Below are 12436 nucleotides of genomic sequence, written 5' to 3' on the forward strand. Positions count from 1 at the left end.
ACTGATAAGACTCGACTTGACTTTGACTTGAGGCAGATGACTCGAAAAGACTTGACAGTTTTTATTTAGCTGAATCGCCTATATGCATTATTGTAGATATTGAGCATGAACAGTTAACATTTTGAGACATGATAGGATGACTTCTAGTGCAGTGTCCACAACCCAGGCTTTAAAGACAATGTCTAGTAGGACCTAGAAAACAAAGCAAGATAGGATTGAGCTCAAAGCTTGTTGAAAGCATTTTCCCATACCTGCGCTGATTTTCTCTCAAGCCTAATATTATCAGACTGTTTCTGATTCAGACAAGACAGCTTATGAATTGACAGCTTTTCATGACAGAGCTTCATTATTCTGTTCGCAGTCCCTCACTAGTTCAAAGTCAATGTAACTCAACCACAGCAGAATGGTCTCTCCTTCTCTCTAACCAACTGTGTGACAAATGCAATCCTTCAAGATCAGGCAAACAAGATGGTATTTTTCCTTGATGATGCTTGACGTTTGAAGAAATTTCAGTGTTCTAAATTAATGGATGTATTAGTCTACATAGTCCACAGCAGAAAAAAGTGATCATTAAATAGAATACTATGTTTCGTTGTGCAAACGCCAAATGCAGGTGGATTTTCCATTTGGTGAGTAAATATACCAAAATAGTCATGTGTTGCAGACAGAGACTCAGGCCGATGCTGAGCTGTAGTATAACTTGCAGTTTGTTTGTTTTTTGTGTGCACTTTACAACCACAACAAAGCAGTATATGTAGCTTACAGTCCACCAGCATATTTTTGCTGCTGTTAAAACCCACTAGCATTGTGCTAACTACTGCAACTGGAGGAAATTCCTCTTCTTCTACTACTTCTGCTTCAAAACTCTTACCTTACTCAAAGGCACAACCTGGTAGCAGAAGTCATACAACATATCCGCAAACATTAATACTGCATAAAACACAAAATTATGAACACTAGATCCTGGAAAACATGTCAGATCAGATTATTTATTTTTGTTTACTTAGTTAATTAATGTGAAGTTAATTTATAAAGTTAATCAACCTGCATAATATTCTTTAGTTTTATGTTGACATCCCAAATTATAGTTGATTTGCTACTCTACCGTATACTCAGAACATCCCCCTGGGTGTTCTTAGTGTCATCTATAACATCTTTCTCAATTCCTTGTTTTTGGAAAAGCTCCATACATTATCAGATGACATCACAAATTTGAATTGTAGCAAAATAATTTTTGGATTTGGGAGACATTTTTTCATGTTCACTAAAATTTTGAACCATCTTAAAGCATGGGATGGGATGGGACATTGTACTGACACAATGTACAAAACTGTTTTTGCTTCCATTGATGTCTGTTGAAGTAATCTGAATGAGAAAAAAATAAATACATTCTAGTAAAGTATTCCGTTTGAGCTCTTATTGGGTTGATCAGCTTCAGACCCACATTATAATTCAATATGGCTGTTTATTGGTTTATCAATTTTGAAACTTTAAGGATAACACTGTAAAAATAGTGAATTACTTTGTAAAGCAAGCAGTAAAAGGTCATTTTATGATACATTCTGGTTATTAAACATCTTGAAATCTCATACATCTCAAATGGGGATCTGCATTGAATGGATTGCACAATATTGTAAAATGTCAGTAGAAAAATGTATATATTTATTCAGTTTTAAAGAAACTGATATAAAGGAACTTTTATATAGACCTTCTGGTTTTTGTACATTCAGAACCCCATACATTAATGGGGAAATGTATGTAGATATATTGGATAGTTGCTTTTAAATACTATTAAATAATGTTTATATAAAGTAAACCCCATACATTAATGGGAAAAGCCTGTATATATATTAAAGCATTGATTTTAATTATTGTCGAAAATTGTTTATATAATGTATACCCCATACATTTATGGGAAAAGTCTGTAAATATATTGCAGAGTTGCTGGTAATTACTGTCAAATAATGTTTATATAAAGTAATGATTATCAAAATTATGTTTTTGTAAACTATTATTACATGATCTTATTTTTTTGTACAGTATAAAACCAACATTTACCAAGGATTTACTGTAAATAGATAATCACATAAAATAAAAGCTTAAAGCTCTCAAGATACTGTTAATGGGTGTTAAAGGAGGGTAATTTGAATGTAATTTTACATAATTTTTCTGTGTTTTAACATCCAGAAATCTGTATTTTTATGGGGAGTTCTTGTGGATGAATTGAATAATCCTATGAATTTAACAAAGATTACTGTATGAAAACAAGAGTCTTCATTGAAATTAGGTGATTTTAAGGTAGTTCTGCAATCTTTTTCATTTTTTATGCAGATTTATACATTTGTTTAACATTCTAGCGATGTTTTGTGATGAGATTTTCTTTTTATTTTACAATGGTTGGACTGTAAAAATGCAGACAATGTCCAAAGTAAATATCTGTATTTTTAAAATAAATCTCTGTAGAATGACTAAAGGTCTGTTACTGTTAATTGATGATAAGTGTTTGGCAACTTTTGCTGCCAGACTTTTTACCGTTTTTTTACGATTTTTTTTTTTTTTACAGTGTGGAGGACGAAGTGGAGGGCAGTGTTTATTGTTTATTGCAGTGTCCACGGAACTGTTGTTTCTGTTGGCGAACTTTAGGGTTTCCAGGAGTGGGTCTGTGATGCTTTTGAGGTGGGACAGCACAAGGCACTCAAAGGACTTCATGACCACAGAGGTCAAAGGTGATGGGTCTGTAGTCTTGAAGTTCTGCAGAGCTTATTTTTGGGGGGATGGGGATAATGGTGGAAGACTTGAAGCAGGCTGGTGCGTGGCATGTTGCCAGTGAGGTGTTGAAAGATGTCTGTGAACACTGGAGATAGCTGGTCAGTGCAATGCTTCAGGGTGGAGGGAGAGACAAACTCTGCTCTGTCTACTTTGCAGGGGTTCTGTCTCTTGAACAGCCTGTTAACATCCCTCTCCAGGATGGAGAGTCTTGTTGTGGTTGGGGAACAGGGGGGGCTCTGAGGTGGCCGGTTGAGCAGTGGCCTGGCCCCCTGTTGCAGGGAGCTGGAGATGATAGCTGGAGTCAGGGGGTATGTGTCAGGACTGTCCTTTTGTGTTTCAGATCGACAGTAGAACTCATTCAGGTTGTTGGCCAGACATGAGTCGTTACTGGAGTGGGGGCCTTTCAGTTTGAAGTTGGTGATCTGTTTGAGGCCCTTCCAGACAGAGGCAGAGTTGTTTTCTGAGAACTGCTGTTGATGTTTCTGCAAGTACAGTTGTTACAGCGTCTCTTACCACCTTGCTAAACTTCTATTTAGACTCTTTAAAGTCCTTGTCCCCACTCCTAAATGCTTCCTCTTTTTCCAACCTTAGCTGTCTGAGTTAAGCTGTAAACCAGGGTTTGTCATTGTTGTAACTATCCCTCTAACCCTGGTGCATGATGGTACACAGCTGTCCTCACAGAAGCTGATGTATAATGTCACAGCCTCTGTGTACTCATCCAGACTGGTGGTAGCAGTCCTGAAAAATCCCAGTCTGTACAGTCCAGCGAAGGCAGAATGAGTTGAAACCATGATCAGCATTCATATAATTGGCTGATTGCTGATCGTGTGATTGCCGTTAAATGAGGTAGATGTGTTGGGAACCCTCCCAGCATGCACTGGGACAATATATTCATGGACTTAAGTCTGATTTTATGTGTGTTCCTGCATTGTTAATGCTATTATTTGGTTTTACATTGTGCTCCACAATGTCTCTACTGTCCTCACACTTTCATCACTGTTAAACGATTAGATATTACCAGTGAATGTGGTCACATTGCGAGTGATACTGGGTGCATGATTGGTACAGTTCTTCTCACTGAACATACAAGGGACTTTTATGATAATTATATGTCTGTTATGAAAATATAACTTTATTAAAGCATCCCAAAAAGCTGCTATATTTGCTTTAACATGTTTCAACAAGTGAGTTCTGCAGTTAATAACTTAATAGATTTTAGTGTTTCAAATGTCAAATTAAATGTCATATGTCCTGGCTCCACTGGTCTTTTAACAGTCAGAATCTTTTAGTTGGGTTTATGTCTTTTGCTCAGAGTATCTCAAACTAAATTCCTTTTTGCATAAACTTTCATTTTGTTGTATATTTTTTCACATATGAGTATAGGTAACTAACTATAAAATTAAAGGATAATAATTACACCAATGGATCATAATGATTTGTCACTAACCTGCACGTTCTTACCTACAATCATAATTACATCAACATTCTTTCATTATAAATATTAGAAAGTGAGATGTAGCGATTATATCTACTTTGGTTATTAAATTTACACTCGTTATGATAAAAAGGGGCATCACCTCCTTTAATCTGGAGGAAATCATTTAATCAATTATTGAATCTCATAAACTGAAGCCATAAGTTCTCAAGCACATTGACCTGTAGTACTCTGCTTTAAAGAAACTTTCATAGGCAACAACTTGGAGATAAATGACAATTTATTTATGACTAAATGGGTTAACTAATGAATAAATGAGGTAATAACATGAACAGGTATTGGGAAAATCAAATAGGGTGAATGCAATGAAATTTTGTATGGCAAGTTGAAATGGATTGCTTAGCATTGATGAAGGATAGTGACATGTGATAACTGTTGGATTGCTGAACGTGAAGGTAAAACTAATCACTTCCTTAAAGATTTGCAATAAGATTCAGAGAATTAACGACACCAACTCTTGACCACAAGGCAGGAAACCAGCAGGAAAGGATTCAGCCTACTTTTCACTGTGGTGTCCTCAGATGACCCAGCAGTGACTTAGCATGTTGATCTCAGCTGACTCCCAGATGCAAAAGATGCAGAAACAAAAGATGGCGGAAGCACTCAGGGACACTCTCCCAAGGGATCAGAAGTAAGAAGGGATTTTGGTGTCAGTCGGTTTTATCTGTTCAGAGCTGGCAGGGCGTTTTGGGAGGAGGGCCAATTTTCTGCACTAAAAAAAAGTGACACACCTAAATCCTTTGTCTAGAAGACACCATAGTCTTTCTTTGATTAACTGAAATTCAATTTAGTGTTTAACATCTTATATTAACAGTACTGCATTTCACATTTCCACTAATTCACCATGGCTCATGTACAAGAGATCGTAAGACCTGAATTACCTGGTAGCATATATCACCCAACATTCAATGAAAAACAGTAAATGTTAAAAAATACTTAATCTGGCTACACAATGACTATGTTCTGTACTACCATAGTCCTTTACTATTTCTATCAAAATTAATTCCTCATACAAAAGGTTGAACAGCAATTTCAGTTTCAATAAACTATAGCAAATTACCTAAACAGACCTGCTTTCTCATTGATTAACCATTAAGATTTCCACATTAAACAATCCTCACTATTTTAACTATCGAACACAGAAATGTCCAATATTATAGTAAATATAAAGGTTAGAACAACACAATAAAAATAAATGCAGATACATAAACATGCATACTATTTCTGCTAGAGCACTGAAGGGTAGTATGGTTACACAGCAATTCAAGGCACTTACATTAAGATTAATTTGGTCAATCTTTACAGTAGAGCGACCAAAGTTGGACTCTTCTGATGTAAAAAGACTTTGTGATCCGCATTATCTGGCTTACAAAATGATTGAATTCTTAATTCACATTATCCAAACTTAGCTTAAAGAAAGGGACTAATATAATGATATAACTTCAGAGGAATACAGTCATTTTTATGGTAGAATGTGTTCTACATCCATATCGAAGGCTGAATTCAAACATGTACCCTCCGGACCTGTGGCCAAAGCCCTTGTGGACTTCAGTTGTATGTACCGTGATGTGTTCACCGTCATCAAATCAAGTCTGCAAGGGCGATGGGCCACAAGGGGAGAAAAATGCACTCTGAGACGAACTTAAAACCTCAAGTGCTTCCACAGAGATAAATTGAAATTCTTGACCCTGTAAACTCATTTCAAAGTGTTTTTCTGAATGGTTCTTAATGGTTCTGATATGTGCCGCTCTGCTGCTTTGCACTCAACAAATCTGGTCAGAATGCTCAGCGAGATTTTCCCTTTACATGAACTGCTAAACAGAGCTATTATATTCACATTCAATTCTCAACTGAGGACCTTCACATTGTACATGGACAAACACCAACCTTTGCCTGTCTAGTTCAGCAGATTATAATAAAGAAATCCAAGTTATTAAGCCCATAGGCCTATTATTCTGTGTGTATATTATACCTCCCTACATCACAACAAAAGTGAAAAAAGTCATGAAAAGTAAATATTTTACACAGATTATTATTATTATTATTATTATTATTATTATTATTATTATTATTATTATTATTGTTGTTGTTGTTGTTGTTGTTGTTGTTTTTTATTATTGATAATAATAATTATTAGTATTCTTTACATCATCACTTTATAGCCTGTTGCTGTGGGATTATGGGTAATTTTCCGAGCTAAGTCTGGTGAAGTCTGCACCCCAAGCGGCCCCCGCTGGCAGGGTCTTTGAGGACTTGTTGAATTGTGGGTTCAGACAGCCTTTAGCACTAGCAGACTTCCTGGGAATGCGCCCACAAAGTCTGCAAGTCTGCAAGTGCGGTGAAGTCCGGACATCTGGATTCAACCAAAGAATCCCTCCAGAGACAGAGAAAGAAGGAGAAAGGGTTGGATGTGTTTGGGTGTGTGGATACAGCTGGGGTCCTTGAGGTTGTTTGAGCCATTGTGATAGCCTGCAAGGTATCAAACCTGACACCTTTACTGGGGAGGTGAAAAGTCAGTTTCTTCGAACGACCAAAAAAACCCACACTCATGTCAAATCGTCATTATTGTTATCGGGATAACTTGGTTATCCACGTACGAAGAATGAGGCCTTGCATTGTTACTGCTGTTATTTTGTTCTACATTTTGCTCCACAATATTTGTACTGTTTCCACACTTTCATCACACTCAATGAAACCTTTAAAAACTTAAGAAAGTACCTTTTAAAGGTGCAGTGTGTAGAATTTAGTGGCATCTAACAGAACAGACTTGGCAGAAATGGAATATAATAATATTCAGTATTCAGTAAGTATGTTTTAATTAGTGAGGGAGCGGGTCCTCTTCCACGGAGCCCGCTATGTTGTACTGCTGTGCTTCTATGGGAGCCTAGAACAGACAAACCAAACACTGTCTCTAGAGAGGGCCTTTTGAGTTTTTTGTGGTTTTTGTGGCCACTGTAGGTTCTCCTACATGCTTGGGAGGAGAAGGCGAGGGGTATTCAGTTTGTTGCAATCTGCAACCTCACCGCTAGATGCCACTAAATCCTGCACACTGCACCTTCAATTGCTTAAACAACTTTCAGCAAAGTGAGTTATACAATTAATCAAGTTTTAGTGTTCAAATGTCAAATTAAATGCCATATGTCCTGACTCCATTGGTCCCTTAACAGTAAGAATGTTTTAGGTGAGTTTATATCTTCTCTGAAAATGAGTTCATGTGTGGGGTTCACCATAAAACATCTTGGTCATGATCCAGCTAACTGTCAATAAGCTTGCACTCTAGCAGGTTTGGGCCAAGGACTTGTTGCTATGACAACAGTTCCAGATTCCAGACAGCTTTGAAGATCCAAAATATCCAGACTCATGTCAAATCGTCATAATCTGGATAACTTGGTTATCCACGTACGAAGAACTGGGCCCTGTTGATAACAGGCAAAAGATAATTTTATGAAATCACAACCAAATAGTCTGTGCATCTGTAACAAATAGCAGTGATCAAACCTAAACATCATGTTTTGTTGTCAGTCCCTTGATATAACAGAGCAAGCTTCATTTTAAGAGCTACGATTTTCTGCTGCCATTAAATGATCATACTGGGAGACATTCATTTAAGAGGCAGAGATAAGCCCTCAGTAGACCAGAATGCAACGCAGCTAGAGGACAACTTGTGTTTTAAAGATGAGGTGCAGCCATGATCATACAAATGTCCTGGTATTCAAAGACTGTGTCGCTCTTTATAAGCTCATACATTCACAGATACATGCACCCTCTTCTCTACTCCTTTGAGGTTTTTTAAAAAGCTAAACATTGTGGGAAAGGTAGGAATTTGCTTCATAAAGATTATGAAAATGGTCATGGAAGGTAATGTGAAAAAAATGGTGAACAAGTATCTTGGCATTGATCTTTTTTCTTAATGTGTAGAGTATATTATTAGCAGCTATGTCTTCTCTCTAGGACAATTACACTGTTGATTAATGTTTACCTGCTCATTAAGCAGGTGAATATTAATGTTGGATTAACAGAAACTGTAAATGCAACTGTAAATACAATATTTTAGATCTGTTCTTTTCCTCCTTCTTTACCGGGATTTTGAACATTAAACATTTAAGCTTTATGTAATCAATTCACTTAATATATAGTCTGGATTTGATCTGTCTGCTCTGTATTCATCACTATGTATGTTTTTGATTCAAAGCCTGACATGACGTGCCTTTTTCACGCAGCAGGTTTCCTGAGTTATCTGCATGATTTAGCTGAGTAAAACCTGGAGTGCCGTTAAAATCCTGGAACATGAACAAATGTATGGATTCTTGGCTACACTCAGCAAAGTTGTCCTGAGCCCTCAGTAGGAACAGACCTCAGTCCTGTTGTTGGGTAGACTTTAAATGCAGGATGGTTTGATGGAGCTTTGGCAACACCAAGTGGAACATGTTGAGTACAGCAACAACACTCAGTCTTTATTAGGGAATGTGTTTCATTAGCAGTTCAAATTCCCCTCAGCCCTTGGTATTACGTAATAACATACGTCACACGGAGGCCACTTGGAAAGGAAGAGGGAAAGTGGGTGGGCAATGAGTGCTGGATTTAAATGGAATGCACTTGCCCTTGTAGTCAGTAGCCACAATGGATCGTCTGCAGTTATGCACAGCGCTTTATTGTGCCATTTCCCATTTCAGTTCATGATTACATTAGGCCCACATCGGCATTTGGTAAATAGGCTCATAATCCACCATCCCCTATTGTGGGGTTGGTTGTCCCTGTGTTATTTTAATGGGGATTTTTTTTAAAAAATGGAGGCAAAATGAAAATGAATTTAAAAAGTTTAATTTCGTGTTGAATGTTCAAAAATGTGACAACCAACCACGAAGAGAATGTGACAAGAATCCCCAACTGGGTTTTTTTTTTTGCTACCGGCAAAGCTAACAACCACATGTGGCTAAGAAAAAAATTATCTAAACAATAGCTCTCTCCTCATACTTTTTAATGGTAATAATTGCTTTATTATAAACCCATTGTGTAAAAGCCTAGAAGAGAAATACCGCATACCGGATATTCTCTCACTTCAATATCAAGTGTGTTACCTCCTGAAATGACCTTGTAGTTGACCTCTGACCCCTATTCTGAAAATGTCTTAACAGTGCCCTCTAGGGAGCTACATCTCAATGAATGTGACAACCAACCCTGTTCTCCCCTACAATATTGGAAATAATTAGTTATATTAGGGAAAACTATATAGCCAACATCCTAACTGTGTTACAGTAATTCAAGTGTATAGTAATTGCAATGAGTTAGATTATGATTAATTCCAGGTGTAATCAATGAGATTATGTAGTAACATGAAGCTGTATGCAGAGCTGGACATTAACTTTTTTTGCTCACCAGCCACTGTGGCTAGTGGTTTTCCAAAGTAACTAGCCACTCAGCATTTTCACAAGCCACAATTATGTTGTTGGGAAATTACATTTTATTTTATTAAAATTGAATAGGGTGTGCTACAATTTATTTGAAGAACTAGATTTACAATCCTTTAAATGTAAATGACCACTGTAAACACCCAAATAACAACTACATAAAATGTATAACACTATAGTCATCAAATATTCAGCTCTGATAAGGTTGTGCGCAAAGATCCTTTTGTATGAAAACATGCAACCGATTAAGACAAAGACTTAAAAAGAGTAGCTTTGTATTGCATATAATAAAAGTGGTGCAGGGGTGTAGAAGATTAATTGAAAAGATAAAAACTAAACTGAAAAAACCTAAATAGAGAAAAACTTTGTATATTTAAATATTTATTGACAACAACAGTAAATAATACAAATAGAAGAAATCTCTGCAATATAGAGCAAATTCTTTTTGTCTATTCAGTTGTTTCCTGATTCAGCTAGCTGTGTGTGTGTGTGTGTGTGTGTGAGAGAGAGAGAGAGAGAGGTTTATATCCTCAGAAGTGTTACACACCACTGCTGAATTCTACCCGCATTTGGCAGGTGCTGTCAAGCCCAGATTGTAAGTCACTTTGAGTAAAAGCATCTGCTAAATGAATGTAATGTAATGTGTTATAGTTTACTTATTATTCAAAAGCATGTAAGATGGTGACATTTATTTTTCCCACTGGAACAAGGCTACAATATGTTGCTTTCTAATTTCAAAAATGAAAGGAAAGCAGGTACTAATGACCACTGTCATAGATTCTAACTATGTCAGTGGCATCATATTGATTTTATTCTGTCTTTCCAGACCTATCCGTTATACTGTAGTGGACACTTCAGTACCATTGCTGTAGTTGTATTTTGATGGTGTGGATGACCTGAAGATGGATTTCTGGCTCACACATGGTGCTGTGAATATGTTGATGGCACAAGTATGCACTGACAAGACCCATGGCTGAGAACCTGAGCTGGAGATTCTCATCTTCCTTTATTGGCTGGCTCATGGGGCATCCTACAGTGTGGTTTGCTGTGCCTTTGCTGTTCCAAAGACCAGCATCTTCCGTGCTGTCCATGAGGTGGCTCAGAAGATAGAGGACAAGAGGAAACGCTGTATCCAATTCCCCAAGCCCCATGAGTTGGATGTGGTTGGACAAGGCTTTGCTGCACTAGCACAGCAAGGTGCCTTTAAAACCTATGTGGGTGCAATTGATGGGTGCCACATAAGGATCAAGGCACCTGCAGGTCCTGCCTCGAAAGACTATCTGAACAGGAAGCTGTTTCATTCCATCCAGCTCCAGGCAGTCTGTGACAGTAGTGGCGAGTTTTTAGATAATTTCGCAGGATACCCAGGATCAGTCCACTACACAAGAGTGCTCAAAAACAGCTCTTTCCACACAGATCTGTTGTACCCTCCTGCAGGTTACTTCCTTGTAGGGGATGGTGGGTACCCCTGCATGGAGCAGCCAGTCTGCATCCTAACACTCTATAGCGAACCACTTTGGCATGATGAAAACAAGGTGCTACAGCATTTTCTTCAAGGCCCTGGAGGTGGACCCTACATTTGTACTTCCAATAATAACCTGCTGTGCAGCCCTCCATAACATCTGCTCGGGCTTTGGGGACATTGTACAGGACACATGGAGGGACAATGTGGATCAAGCCCCTTGTGCTGTTGCAGTCAGTGGTGCAAGGTCTGGGGATCATCATTACTGTCTTTTTTAACCACCTATAGTGTGACTTTTTATTTTCTCTAATCGAGAATAATATGTCTTCTCTCTTTCTCTCATAGGTCAGTGGTGCAGCAAGGGGAAGCACACTGGCAGGCCACATCTCTGCACCAGCCCAGCAGCTGCTGGACCATGATTATTTATAACTGGAACACATATAAATAGTTGCAATGTTGTCTTATTTTTTTGGGTTCATCTCAAAATATTTGGACAAAGGCAAAAGAAAAGTCTGTCTGTGGACATATTATTTGATCACTAATAACAAAAAAAAAAAAAAAAACAACCTTCAAAATGAATTCATCTCCATTGGATACAAAAAAAAGATTAATATTTTCTCAAACATTCTTTCAAATAATTGAATTACCCTCTCATTCTGAGCCTCAAGGCGTGTGTATCTGCCCTCTTCTTGTTCCCCTTATTGGAGTACAGCTTGCAGAAGTGGATCTATTCTACCATGCTTTGAAGGTCGGCTATACGTTTCCCTCACCGGAAGCAGACTTGGCCCCTCATTCCTGTCTGGCTTAGGCTGCGGGGATGGGGTCTGGCTAGGTGGTGGAGGTGGGGTTCCCCCCTCACACAGGATTTCAAGAGGCCCCGGCACACAGCTGGCTGTGTTGGGTTGGTCTTCCCCTGTGCATGAGGCAATGAGCACTGGAGGAGTTATGATGATCTTAAGCCAACTGCCTCATGCGTCAGGGGAAACCACTGCCAGCTGCCAGCGGGGGCCTCTCACTGATTAACTGACGGGAGTAGCACACCAAAATTTTCAGTCCATCTTAATATTTTCTGACATTTTGTAGACCAAAGAATAAATTGATTAATTAAGAAAATAATTTGCTGATTAATTAACCACGTAATAAAGATTTTAAACGAAATAGAAATCTGTATAATTTTCATAGTCTTTGGATTCATAGAGAAACAAAGCAGGTCAATGTACTGTTTTACCACCTTTGTGAATACAAAATTAGTATTTTTACCTGTAAATTTGCCTTTATTAATATGAAATAAAAATAACATAG

The 12436-nt window shown here is 37.9% G+C and overlaps 1 protein-coding gene across 1 annotated transcript; it reads left to right on the forward strand.

Annotated features, from left to right (window-relative positions):
- Positions 1-8109: 8109 nt before the first annotated feature.
- On the forward strand, positions 8110-11580 carry LOC121901473 (putative nuclease HARBI1). Its single transcript, XM_042418265.1, has 3 exons — positions 8110-8122; positions 10651-11381; positions 11480-11580. Exons 1-2 carry the CDS (start codon positions 8110-8112, stop codon positions 11289-11291), a joined length of 654 nt encoding a protein of 217 aa, XP_042274199.1. The 3' UTR covers positions 11292-11381; positions 11480-11580.
- Positions 11581-12436: the final 856 nt, after the last annotated feature.

Source organism: Thunnus maccoyii, chromosome 8 (assembly GCF_910596095.1).
Source record: "Thunnus maccoyii chromosome 8, fThuMac1.1, whole genome shotgun sequence".
NCBI lineage: Eukaryota > Metazoa > Chordata > Actinopteri > Scombriformes > Scombridae > Thunnus > Thunnus maccoyii.